The sequence below is a fragment of the Anas platyrhynchos genome, chromosome 2 (assembly GCF_047663525.1).
Source record: "Anas platyrhynchos isolate ZD024472 breed Pekin duck chromosome 2, IASCAAS_PekinDuck_T2T, whole genome shotgun sequence".
Lineage (NCBI taxonomy): Eukaryota > Metazoa > Chordata > Aves > Anseriformes > Anatidae > Anas > Anas platyrhynchos.
The window spans coordinates 77,164,341-77,178,772 of record NC_092588.1 but is presented as its reverse complement, the minus strand read 5'-3'; the positions used below and the strand labels follow the sequence as shown (position 1 = coordinate 77,178,772).

The 14,432-nt window shown below is 34.9% G+C and overlaps 1 protein-coding gene across 4 annotated transcripts in view; it reads left to right on the top strand.

Annotated features, from left to right (window-relative positions):
- DNAH5 (dynein axonemal heavy chain 5) overlaps window positions 1-12,589 on the top strand; it is a 152,252-nt gene extending 139,663 nt beyond the window's left edge. For 2 of the 4 annotated variants that reach the window (XM_072034975.1, XM_072034972.1), the window contains 5 exons: window positions 1,622-1,834; window positions 2,477-2,509; window positions 3,942-4,094; window positions 5,871-6,102; window positions 8,904-9,367. In XM_072034975.1, the coding sequence (XP_071891076.1) occupies window positions 1,622-1,834; window positions 2,477-2,509; window positions 3,942-4,094; window positions 5,871-6,102; window positions 8,904-9,055 (783 nt within the window). In that variant the 3' untranslated portion in view covers window positions 9,056-9,367. Of the gene's footprint in view, window positions 1-1,621; window positions 1,835-2,476; window positions 2,510-3,941; window positions 4,095-5,870; window positions 6,103-8,903; window positions 9,368-11,636 lie in introns of those variants that run through there. The other 2 variants (XM_072034973.1, XM_072034974.1) reach the window with 2 other exon arrangements.
- Window positions 12,590-14,432: the final 1,843 nt, after the last annotated feature.

The window sequence follows — 14,432 nt, the reverse complement described above, 5'->3', positions numbered from 1 at the left end:
CTGGTTACAAACATAATGACAGGAAAGTGCTTGTAAAATAGGTATGGTTCCAATATTTCCCATATCAGAGGATGCTGAACTTTTGTGTTTATCTGCAAAAGCATGAAAGCAAGAAGGTTTGATTATGACACTAGTAAAGCATTTGCAGTAGTTTTGTTATGAAATAGATGTGAATCATTGCAATATATCATTGGAAAAAATATCATACCTGTGTTTTACGCAAGGGCTAGCTTTAACAGATTCCCAAACTTTCCACCTGCTCATTTAGGCAATAAGATGTTTTACTAATTAAATCCTGCCATCTCCTTATTGAGGAAGATCTATCTTCCTATCCTTAGTCATCTGGCATTTTGATTACTCTTTAATGGAAGTTAGCACAAAGACCTAATAGAGAGCTAAGTACCTTATGAACCCCTAAATTGTCCTGCTAGGATACTGAGCTGTGAGAAAGGAGCAAAGAGATTTGTACAGTCTAACACTCTTCCGTTTCTTTTTCCACAGTAATAAGTTTTTGAGTATAGACTCTTTTCAGGTACTCATGTCTTATGTCTGTTGCTTTGTGTTTTCTATAGCCCATTTTGAGTTTCATAGCCTTCTTTCCCCAAAAATGACATAATTATGATAATGTAGTTTATCTGAACGGATTAGTCATGTATCAAATTTTGAACACTAACTATCTAGCAGTCTTCCAAACGTTTGTACTTCCTGAAGTTTCTGACCTATAGTCTTCCTAGAAGCCTGAGTTTTATGACTTTCCAAAAGACCATATGTGCTGAACCAGAAGTCTGAAATCTGCAAAGAACTGCAATTCGTTCAGCTTCTCAGAAGGGTATTGCTTTAGTGATGGGCTAAATCTCCTGGTAGTTCTTAGTCCATCTCTCTTCAACTTCTACCTAGCATCTTCAAGAATAAATATGTGGATTAATAAAGGCATATATTGCATACTGTTGTTGTATAGGTACATTTATCTCTATTAAGTTTGCAGAAGATCTATTTTGGAAGATCAGCTTTGATCCTGATCTGTCTCAAATTAGAGGGGAAATTAAAATAACAATAACAGTGAATGAGCAGTAATAAAATTTTTCACTAGTTGAAAATTACTTAAAGTCCTCATTTTGGTAGTTGTTTTAGAATAAATGTGTAGCAAAATCCTGATAAACTTAGAAATGTTACATGTATTTCTAAGAGAGTTGATACTATATATATATAACTCAGTATACATGATATACTGATATATGATATGATAGATAATTTTTTGATCTTTGGCACAAATAGAGCCATATAGATTACAAAATTTCTAGTTATGTCCCTACAGTTGTTGTTAAATTGTTAACATTACACTTTTAAATGGCTTTTTAAATGACTTCAGCTCGTAGAGTTATATATATACTAAATCATGACTTAGGCTAAAAATAGAGGCAGTCTCAGCATTGTAGAATTCACTTGGAACAAAATCCTATGTTTCTGTTGCAGAGAACTTCAGGGTTATGCCAAACTGACCACTTAACTGACCACTTAGTTAAGCTAATATAGCGTAAAAATTGTATTGGTGCCTAATCTCGACATAAATCCAGCTTTGGCTTTTATTTCTGTTGAAGGTTCTATGGTTTTCTACTTACAGGTAAAAGAGAAACTAAAGAACATGGGACCTTTTCAGCCTATGAACATATTTTTACGTCAGGAGATTGAACAAATGCAGAGAGTTATTTCATTAGTGAGAAGCACTCTGACTGATCTAAAACTTGCCATTGATGGAACAATTGTTATGAGTGAAAATCTGAGGGATGCTTTAGACTGCATGTATGATGGAAGAATTCCTGCTAGCTGGACAAAAGTAGGTGTGCATCCCTTGTTTTGTTAGAAAAAAATAAGTATTTATTTATTATTATTATTATTATTTTTAGAGTTAGATTGAACTTCTAGACAGACAGTAAATACTTTTTTAAACATAAGTGTCCATGTTAACCAGGACACGGTGTGACTGCTGGGGTAGAATTTGGGCTAAAATAAGAACGGTCAAAACAAGTCTTCTTTCATTTATAAAAATAGAAATGGGGGTGGCAGATGCATATATTTCCCATTTTAATAGACTATGTGTACTGGCAGGTTAGAAGGCTAGAGAGAAGACAATAACTTTAAATGCAGTGATAGATTTTCAAAAACAGCACCCACACTACTGGGCCATTTTGGTGCTATTCTTTGAAACTAGGACTTGTAGTCACAGAATCACAGAATAGTAGAAGATGGAAGGGACCTCTGGATATAGTCTAGTCCAACCCCACGTAAAGTGAAATCAACTAAAGCGGGTGTCACAGGACTCTCCAAGACTAGAGCCTAAAACCATTCTCAGAAATCTGTGTTCTGGTATTCAACCACCCTCACTGTAAAGAATTAAAAAAAAAAAAGAAGTGATTTCTTAAGCTTAAATAGAATTTCCCATGTTTCATCTTGTGTCTTTTGTCCTTTCACTCTGAAGGCTCTGGATCCACCATCATTCTCCCCACACATGGTATGAGCATTGATAATATTTCCTCTGAGCCTTCTCTTCTGCATGTTAAACAATCCCAGCTCTCTCAGCCAGTCTGCATATGGTAGATGCTCCCATCCCTTAACCACCTTTCTGGCACTTCTGAAGACTTGCAAAGTATTGATTATGTCATTTTTTTTGGTCATGGTATGGTTGATAGTGATGTGGTAACTACAAAAGTCTCATCAAAGCCTAAATATTTTCATATTCTAGCGTTGTGCTAGGCTGTATGTCCTGGTGATGTTATTTCCAAATAGGGGTAAAATTAAATATTTCAGTAATAATTATACACTAATATAGAGTAAAACGAAATATGTTTCTCAGAGAAAAGAGTGGGAAATTGTCTAATGGATAGAAATGGCATTGGGTTTTATTAAGCTATTAAGCTGCTTAGGATTTTTTTTTTTTAATTTCTTTTAGTATATCGAGAAATTCCTACTCACTGGACAGCTCTAATAGAGATGTTAAAAACACATAAAAAACACATAGATGTGCTCAGAGCAGTGTAGGTACTGTCCTCCCCACTCCTCCAACTTCAGATAGAATTGCTCCTCCTTTGAATTATTCAGCTATTTGGGTAACCAAAGAACTCTTTCGCTTATGTATTTTAATGAGATACTTGATTATATTTAAAAACATAAACCAGTCACCCAGTTAATTCTTTTGAAGGCAATTAACTTTTTTAATTTAAAGATTTCATTTTATTACATTTGTACTGAATCCATGGGTTGAAATCTGACAGCTCTCTTTGATTTAAAGAAAGTAATTCAATTATTCCAGTCTTTCACTTACAAATCAGAAATATAAATTGTTTTCAGGGATAATGAGAGCTGTTAATGTCAGCTGATGGAAATAAATGTAGAGAGGTTTGTTTTGCTTTGTTTTTATTAACAAAGTATTTTCATGGTACAAAACAGACCATAATGGATGCTTCACAAAATAAGTATGATATGACCATTCAAAGAAAAAAATCGTCATAAATCTTTCCATAGTATAATTTCAATTTTCCTTAACATTTTTTTTTTTTTCAGAAAAAGCTGAATAGTTTTGGCAGAAATCCTATTATCTTGAAGCAATGACCCTGACTTTAGAAAGACATGTAGACAATATTTCTTCCTAGTTCAAACAGCTATCTAATTTTGTGAAAACATCATAAAATAGACAATTACCACAGGGAGCATTGAGCATATCTGAATGGAATGGTAGCAATGAATTTGAACAGAACAAGAATTTGCTTCAGGTTTCAGTGTGAGGCAACTATCAGGCTAAAAGCTAATGTATAAAAAATGAGCTTTAAACATGCTTTACTATTATTACCTTGTGTACTGATGAATTACTTTTAATTGACATGAATATGATGTTTTAAAACTGTTGAAGAAGATTAAAAAATGAATACACAATTTATTATTTTTAGGCATCTTGGGCTTCCAGTACACTTGGTTTCTGGTTTACTGAACTTCTAGAAAGAAACCACCAATTTTACAGTTGGATTTTTGAAAGACGACCAAACTGCTTCTGGATGACAGGATTTTTTAATCCTCAAGGATTTTTAACTGCAATGAGACAGGTAAACAGTATTCAAAGCCTCGCTCTGCCTATTCCTAGATACACTTTTGAAATGTATATTGGTGTGATGGATGTTGAGTTATGCACATGGCTCCATCTTATCAACAATGAAGATATATGACTGCATAACTGATTATGACTTACTGAGTGAAGTGGTTTTCCAGCACATGTACTTTTTCATTATCAAGCACTAGTATGTTAATTTTTGTTTCACTACTTTGATCCTAGGCCTATGAGGGCTACGTTACAACATTATTAAGGTATAGTGGAGAAGTAATGTCTCATGTTGCTATTCAGACATTCCTGAAAAGAGGTGTTACACCCATGAACTACTTTTCTTTCTTTCTTTTTTTTTTTTTCCCCCTTCCTTTTGTTCTGTGTTCAGTTCTCTCCCAGAGTTACTTTTCCTTTAAAAGCAGACTATAAATATCTATGCTGATCAGCATACTGGGACATACATTGGAAATGATAATTCTGTCATACTGGGAAAGAATACTCAGGTAGGAATGCAATGGGAGCTCAGACAAAAGCTAACTTTTGGAGGAGACGGAACTAAGGCTTACAGAAAAGGAAAACCTCATCTCTCTCAAATCTGGGCAGTGTAATCTTTGGATATCTAACTGAAGTTTCAGTGGGTGATCTACTAAAAGCACAGCCATATAACCTTGGAACTGTATAACAAAATACTTTTCTTGAATAAGCAGTCCTAAGTATCTTGCACCCAAATCTGTGGAAAGGATTTATTAGTAGTATCTGAAACAACTGGAATCTTCTGAACTTTTCTGCTTCCCTAGTAGAGAACGAGAGGTACATAACAACATAAAGGTCACAGGTAAACAACAAAGTGTCTGTCTGGGCTCTGCTCTTGAGCTCTACTGTGAAATAAATAGAAATGAGAAAAATGAACAGCTACAATGATAATTGAACTTTAACTCTTCTGCTCTTTTAAAGCAGCTAATTAAATGGAGTATGGGGTAAACATTAACTTCAAAATGAATTCCAGTTACTTCAAACAAAGGTCTTGAAAAAAAGTTTAATAAACTGGGATAAAACTTAGGTGTGACATAATAGCAGGAAATAATAAGGAATAGGGCAAGACAGTTGGGCAAGTGTTGTCCAGTGCAGTAATTAACTGACTAAATTTGAAATATGTGTTGACTCTTGAACACATCCATCTCCAAGTGTTTTTTTTTGCTTTTTTTTTGACAGTCACTTTAAGTAGTTTTAGAGCTGAGTGAGCTCCCTCTCACTATTAAGAATATAATTAATGAATACCATTATTACAAGAAAAGGTAGGCAATCCCAGAAAACGTGCAGCAAAACATGCATTTTGCTTTTTTTCATTGTAACTGTTTTACTTGTCACAATGGTTTCATATTTCCTGAAAGCTGTGAAATTTTCATGTTCACAAGAGCCAACAACAGCATTTATTGGTTGTGTTACTGTATAGTTGTAACATACTGTATATAATAAAAAGATTAAAATAATAAATAAAAATAAATTAAAATAAAAATCAAATATGGCAGATAAAGTACTGGAAGCCTTGTAGTACCATCCCATTGTTGGCTTAGAGAGAAGGCTAATGCTGTAGACATGTATAGTATAAAAAGTTAAATTTGAGAGGGTAAATTATGACCATACAAATATAAATATATATATAATAAATATAAATATATATATAATAAATATAAATATATAATATAATAAATGCTTGGAAAAATATGGTTCTCTGAATATGTAAAAACGTAACCTCCAGATCTTCATCTGTTTTGGGCAGGAAATAACAAGGGCTAACAAAGGATGGGCTCTGGACAGTGTTGTGCTGTGCAACGAGGTCACTAAGTGGATGAAAGATGATATCACAAGCCCTCCTATGGAAGGTGTCTATGTGTATGGGCTATATTTGGAAGGAGCTAGCTGGGACAGAAGAAACATGAGACTGACTGAATCTAAACCCAAGGTGCTCTTCGAGATGATGCCAGTTATAAGGATATATGCAGAGAACAACAGTACGTAACTGAATCATAAAGGACATTAATTTGATAGACTTTAATGTAACTTTTTTTTCTTTTTTTTTTCAGCTGCATGAAAGTCTCTTGAGCTTCAGGGATTTCATCAGGCTTTCTCTATTCATGTATACATACAGCATCTTTTTCAACAGGACAGGCTTCTCAGTCTTCTATATAAAATGAGCTAGTGGCCTTCCTTGATAATCAATAATGGGCACTTCTTCCCCTAATATTTAGATAGGTCTCCACATTCTGTTCTTAATGGTGTTAATAACTTTTTAAAACCCATTACAGATGAACAGTTCTCTGCCTTGTGACAAGCATGCTCATATTCAGTCTTTCGCTGCAATTAGAAGCCATAATTCCTGGTGCAAATACATACTGTATTTTAACACTAATGTAGATGCTAGTAATGTTCTTAATACACAACTCTGAAAATACTGTTGCTTACTTTTCTCAAAAAGTATATGGGTAGTGTGTGGCTCTTAAGTGAGTTAGTCTATTTTTTCATTGGTATTTTGAAGTACTAGGTATACACTTGCTATGATAGCTTATACAACAGAAGTTTATATATCATAAACCTGGATATTTGCAGAATGCCACTCCTAAACTGATGAGGTGGTTGAATCAAAATATAAAACCATACATAAGCTTTGAAACCTAAATCCCCACACCAAAATCCACTGCAACATACAAGTTTTTTTTATACCCATAAATGTATGTATACACATATATATACAACATGATATATACATGTATAAACATGTATATCACACATATAAGTTATTTATGGTATTCATATAACATATACTGGCTGCTCTTGGCTTGGACTGGCGCACGCTTCGTTGGGTTAGAAACTGGCTGGATAGCCGGGCCCAGAGTCGTGGTAAATGGAGTCAAATCCAGTTGGAGGCCGGTTACTAGTGGTGTTCCCCAGGGCTCGGTCCTGGGGCCGGTCCTCTTTAATATCTTCATCAATGATCTGGACGAGGGCATTGAATGCACCCTCAGTAAGTTTGCAGATGACACCAAGTTAGGTGTGTGTGTCGATCTGCTCGAGGGCAGGAAGGCTCTGCAGGAGGATCTGGATAGGCTGCACCGATGGGCTGAGGTCAATTGTATGAAGTTCAACAAGGCCAAGTGCCGGGTCCTGCTCCTGGGGCGCAATAACCCCAAGCAGAGCTAGAGGCTGGGAGATGAGTGGTTGGAGAGCTGCCAGGCAGAGAAGGACCTGGGAGTGATGGTGGACAGTCGGCTGAATATGAGCCAGCAGTGTGCTCAGGTGGCCAAGAAGGCCAACAGCATCCTGGCTTGCATAAGAAACAGTGTGACCAGCAGGGCTAGGGAGATGATTGTTCCCCTGTACTCGGCTCTGGTGAGGCCGCACCTCGAGTACTGTGTTCAGTTTTGGGCCCCTTGCTACAAGAAGGACATCGAGGTGCTCGAGCGAGTCCAGAGAAGGGCAACGAAGCTGGTGAGGGGCCTGGAGAACAAGTCCTACGAGGAGCGGCTGAGGGAGCTGGGCTTTTTCAGCCTAGAGAAAAGGAGACTCAGGGGTGACCTTATCGCTTTCTACAGGTACCTTAAAGGAGGCTGTAGTGAGGTGGGGGTTGGCCTGTTCTCCCACGTGCCTGGTGACAGGATGAGGGGGAATGGGCTTAAGTTGCACCAGGGGAGTTTTAGGTTGGATGTTAGGAAGAACTTCTTTACCAAAAGGATTGTTAGACATTGGAACAGGCTGCCCAGGGAGGTGGTGGAGTCACCATCCCTGGAGGTCTTTAAAAGACGTTTAGATGTGGAGCTTAGGGATATGGTTTAGTGGGGACTGTTAGTGTTAGGTTAGAGGTTGGACTCGATGATCTTGAGGTCTCTTCCAACCTAGAAATTCTGTGATTCTGTGATTCTGTGATATACGTTATATATGTGCTGTATATACACAAAAATACACTCCTTTTTTCCTAGACAAGGCTATGCTTGAGTTAACAGAGGAAGCAAGCAGTGGCAAGAAGCGATGGAAAATGTTTTGGTCTTTGAGAAACAAAAGGGCTGTAAGAACTGAAAGAAAATTAGGGAGTTAAAGAACAATGAAAATACTGTTTTATGGAAATGTGTGATTTAGATTATTATTACACGTGTGTGTTTGAATAAAATAGGGAATTACATTGAATAGTGCAATAGGATAGGAATATCCAATGTTGAATGTAAATCTGGAAGTTTCCATTTAAAGTGTTCCACCTCCAGAAGCAAAGTCTGCTTACATGATATTTTATCAGGGTTTTCTGTAGCTAATCTTTTATAAGAGACATAATGACTGTGAAAGCAGCCAATATGCCAAATGTTGAACACTGAACTATTAAGACTAGACTATTTTTCTGATTCTTCAGTGAAAATGTTGATTTATATTCTGAAATACTGACTGAATTTCAAAATGTATTGTTCAGTGTATTTCCATGAGTAGAGCATATTGTTATTTTGACATAATAATAATATGTTTTTAAGCCACTGCTCAGTGGACAGGTTGAACTAATAATTATGCTAAACAAGCTAGAGCATCCATTTACATTTCTTGCTACATCCAGTTCCTGAGGACTGACATTAAATTCTAAGCCTCCAGGAATTTCAAGGATTGCAATATTACCTTCATCTGGCAATAGCACAATGATGAACAGTGTGAGAATCAAGTATGATTTTTTTTTTAGGTGGTGATGGAGAAATGTGTGCTATTGAACTTTGATTCCTGTTTTCATACCGCAGTTTCATTATTTTTTTTTTTTTTTTTAATGTCTTTTCTGTCTTCTCAGCTTCAAAGGATCCACGTTTATATTCATGTCCGGTCTACAAAAAGACTGTTCGAACAGATCTGAATTACATTGCTGCCATGGATCTTAGAACCCTTCAGCCTCCAGAGCACTGGGTACTGCGTGGGGTAGCACTTCTGTGTGATGTCAAATAATGCTGAAAAAGGTTTACTAATTCTTTTCTGATTTTAAATATTAGCATTGACGTAGCTAGCTATATAATAGATTGTTTTATAAAAATGTATTTTCTATGTATTAGACACCATTGTGGCCATTACAGTAAATTTTTCTCAATAAACCTGTACAATAGGCTTATAAAGGCTCAATCTTAGAATAATAATAAATTTGGTAAATAGATTCAAGCACTACCTTTGAAATCTTGGTTTTCATGATAAATATTTAGAGTTCCTATCTCACTAATGTGTACTTTATTTTATCCTGAATAAAGATTGATTTGAACACTGTTACTTTTCAGTGGTTAATTATGGTTGTATCAGGGCTTCAAGCAGCTAAACACATATCTTTATTTTATTTATTTATTTATTTATTTATTTATTTTGCCTATGGAAATCTAAGATGAGTTGATAATTCATATTAGTTAATATACTTCATGATGATGTTCCAAGATTATCTTCTGTCTTCTAGGTGGCTTGCTCTCTAAATAAGGAAGGTAAGACTGGAACAACGTTGCACCTGTTCCATCACTTGGAAAACAATTTCATTGTATTACATAGGAAAGCAAGCATTTGACAGCTGCCAGAATTCCTTAATATCTGATTCATGACCTATAAATAAGTAATGGAGAGGAAGAAAATCGTTCCATAAAAATGGTGTTGCTTCCTCTTTTATTTTTTAATGTGCTGTTACACCAAATGTGTAACCTTCGTCAAGGTTATTAGTTGTTTAGCTTTAGCTTTGTTTCTGCTATATTTTTGCAATGTTGTGATTTTATATATTGTTCTTTTTTCTTTATCCTTTTCTACTTATGTGCTGAAGTCTTTTTGCATCTCAGCTAGCTAAGTCCACGTGGGAGTCTATCTAAATGTTAATACCTCTACTTAGTTGAACACTGTTGGCTTTGCAAATCAAGTACACTTTTGTAGTCATCAAAAAGTCTTTCTTTTTTTTTTTTTTTTTTTGTTTTTTTCTTTTTGAGTCAATTAAGTCATGGAACTTAGAGTGAGCCTCTAGTCATTCATGATAAAAAGTGCTGTAGAAGATTCTATTAAACTAAAAGAGAGGTTTAGTTTAGATGTTAGAGATGTTAAGAAAAAATTCTTTATATGGAGGGTGGTGAGGCACTGGAACAGGTTGCCCAGAGAAGTTGTGGATGCCCCATCCCTGGAAGTGTTTAAGGCTAGGTTTGATGGGGCCTTGGGCAACCTGGTCTAGTGGGAGGTGTCCCTTTCTATGGCAGGGGGTTGGAACTGGACAATCTGTAAAGTCGCTTCCAACCCAAACCATTCTGTGACAGTATAATTCTAAGAGGAAGCAGAAAGAGAAAGTATTGCTGGTGCATCTGTCGTACATAAACGCTGCAATGGAGAAGCTGTTCTCAATTTTATGTCAAATCCATACATGGAATTTGAAGGGTTCCACTTTCAGAGATTATAAGGAAGAAAGAAAAAAATAAATTTTTATCACAGTGGGCAATAGAGTTCCGTCTTTATAGTAGAAGTGTAGTCATCATTACAAATATATATATATTTTTAAAGTACATTATTAAATTCTATGGACTAACTGGATTATAGAGAAAGTATCTCATTCTGAATTGCCATTCATTAAATTCTTTTGATTTTTATTATTATTATTTTATTTTCCTTCCCTTGCTTGGAAAATTATCCTGTTCTAACTAGCTGGAGCTGAACATGCAATGTTGCTTCTTAATGAATCTTGAAATGGAGCTTGACTAGTGCTCATATACAACATTCTTATTTTTATCAATCATGTTTTAACATCATGTTTGCATTGCATAAGCATGATATATGTGTACAAATATCTGAACGATTCTGGAACATATATAAGGCTTAGGAAAAAATGCTGCAGAGTTAGATTCATATGAGACATAGCTCATCAGTTGTGTAAAATAAAAATGACATAGTTCTTTATGGATCTTAAGATCTACTTGATTTACAGTTTACTGGATCATCTGGCATCTTCTTTCAGTCTACAATATACTTTTTCTTAAAAATTTCCAACTCCTATACCAGTTTTTTCTTTACCCTTTGTTCTTATAAAAGCTTAAAGTTAAAAAATCCATCATGAGTGACGGTGTATGTGTGTTTGTTTATGTATTTTGTAAAAGGAAAATGAAAATCTTGGCTTTTAAATTAACCAGTGAATACAAGTTGCCAATCTGAATTTGCCTGTGAAATCTGCACATAGGTAGGAATAGAAATTTGTAGTTATGTGCATATCATATCTTTTAAAAAAAAAGATATTTTCAAAACAGAGAACAGTAACAAGAACCAACACTGAGAAAGCTGAAAGAAGAAAGAGTGAGAAAAGGAATATGTATTAAATATTTTTATTTTATGTTTTAAATATTTATTATTTGAAATGGATAATAACTTTTAACTCTCAACTTTTTAGTGAAGCCATTATTTCTGCTGTAATCACTCTGAGAACTGTAGTAGCTATTTCAGTTTTTGCTGTTGGAGGATATGAGACATTGTACTTTGGCAAGAAAAACAGCAGATGTTTGATTGGTGTTTTATAAACATTTTTTTTCCAAAGGTGTTATCTGAGGTCAAGAAACTTTGGACAAAACAGAAGAGCCAGGAAACCACCTGAAAGAAAAATACTTAGCACGGTCTAACAGAAGGTACTGTAACTTGCAAGACAGTGTTTTTGCATGCATTTTCTGCAAATAACTTTCAGTTTGCAGTTTCTCTATTAAACCACTAGAAGAACTGCAGTTAGTATACGTAGCTCTTCACTCAGAGCACCGCCATCCTGCCCAACTTCCATAACTTGAATATAAAATGATTTTTTTTTTCCTTGAGAAAAAAGTAAGCTAGAATATCTTTTCAATTAGCCTTTCTTTTCAATTAGCCTTACTAAATCATATGTCACATTATGCTTCCCTGTATTTAAATTGAAACAGCTCATAAATCTATCTTGCTTGCTCTGAGTGATCTGTGATGCCGGTATAGTAATAGTAGATTAGTTTGGTAAGGGCACTATAAGTAGTCTTTCTTTTTTCTTGCTAATCTGATCAATACATACTTAGAAAATAAATGCTGAATGATGATGAAGCCTGCTATCTCTGTATGTGATTGTGGCAAGAGTGGGTGTGCAAACCTGGAATAGAAGCTGCGTGAAATAATATGTGTTCAATACATCTCCCTTTTTTAGCTATTATTTGCAAAAATCAATTCCTTTGTACTAACTTACATAAATCAATATTGTTTCAATTGAGATGTTTTGAAGAAAAGATGCAGACAATAAATAAATTATTGCAGTCAAAATTGAAATGACTGTGCCTTCAAAAAAACGATACTCAATTCATTTCACGCACAAAATAAGTTGCTTCACATTTCTTCTTGACACTGTGTTGTGGAATAATCAAGCTCAAAAGTATATATTAGAGTAGGCAATGACATGTTGAGTTTTCATTTTAAGTATTTTGAAGATATTCTATCATTTTTGAGTGATAGAAAAAGTGAGCCAACAAAGAAATAATTCTTGCTATCACTTTACACTCGATGTTTTCCTATTTTGGTCACCAAATTCTGTATAGTAATCCTTACTTACAGAGGACAAATAAAGCTATTCTTTATTCTTCCAAAGCAAGAGGTCTCAAGTGAATTATATTTGAAGTTCAGTATGTTTGCTACTTGGATAAAGTGAGAAGCCAATTAAGAAATACATGATATATGCATAATAGGAGAAATTTCACAAAAGGAGGATGTACAGCAAAACATGGAAATGAAATCTTTATGAAGAAAAGTACTGTCTTTGAATTGCAAAAATTCAATCAACTGATTTTGGTGTTACACTGTTGTATCAGCATAATAAAAATTGTGCTTGATCCCTACACAGTGAATGAGAAATTGCATAATGAGTTGAGTTTTTAAGCAAATTTGGGTGAATCTTTTCTCCTTTAATTCAATTAAAATAAATAAATAAATAAAATTAAAAAAGGAAATAATATTCCTCCAACAGCTAGTTGTGTGAACTGGATATGCAGTGGTTTCTGGTCTCTATAATACTAAAATTACCAGATGGAAAATTAGTCCCTGGAAATATCATCCAATATCATCCACCAATATCATTTGGTTTTTTATGTTTGGTGTACGCAGTCGAGTACAACCAGAGATGTTCTCAGAATAGTACTTCATGAGCAGGTTGCTTTTACATTGTGTAGAATGAGTTCTTGTCTTTAAAAAAAAAAAAAAAAAGGCTCAGAAGAATGCAAGGGACAGTCATGTTAGAAAGTAGAGGGGATCAGAATCACCTCAATATTTTATTGTACGTTTTATTTATTAAATTAATTTTATTTTAGGGTAAATGTTCTCTGGATCTATTACTTGTAACCATGGATATTAGCTGTGGTATCACGTGTACGCAGATGTTGAGTATTAGACCTGTATAGCGTGCTTCTGTTTTTCTCACACACTATATAGGAAAGTTTCAGACATTGTCTTTTCGGATATTTTATCAAACCTTTGAGAACAATCTGTGATTCTGTGACCGTTCCAAATTATCATGATGACTTGATTGTGTTGTAGATTCACAGTGCCTATGGGTATAAAGAAAGTGGCAGGATTTCACAGCTTATATTGTGGAACAGGGGGCATCTGGACTCTGGATGCAGTTCTCACTATTTAATCACACTGGTTTTGTATCCTTTTCTAGCACCTGTGCATTGGGAGTATGGAAATCAGATACATTTCAGAGATAAAATTTTTGGTATTGGTATTTGCAAAATGTGCTGACAGTGAAAAGTGTAGGAACGGTACAAATGTCTTTATAATTAGACAATTCAGAGCTTTGGTCTATGTTACTGTATCTTGCATCTTGTAGGTTTTACATGGCACACTGTGGCACTGGGACAGTCGATAAAAAAACATCTTTGTACTTTTTCTTAAGAAGAGATTGTTCCTTGCATTAAGTGGAGATAAGAGAGATCTGAGGAGGGATCAAGACAATCGAAATGGGTACTGAGAACAGAGCAGTTTCTGCCATTCATCTAAATAAGGTTAAGGCTCAGGGGTGGAAGCTTTTGAAATAAAAGCAGCTCTGTTCCTGAATTTATTTGATAAAATAATCTTGCTTGCCCTCTTTCTCTTCTGACTTCCTTTATTTATTTATTTTCAGTGGGAATATTTTATTTCCTTGATTAAAGTATTTAAACCCCATAATTATTGTTATAAAGGGTACAAGCAGAAGTGGCTAATAATTTTAGATAGATTTATTACAGTTAATATACAGTTCAGTGAATGACGTATTAAATGTTCTTCTTTTTTCAATAATCTTTTGTGGCTCAGGCCGTGGAAATGACATATGAAAAATACTAAACTTGTAAAA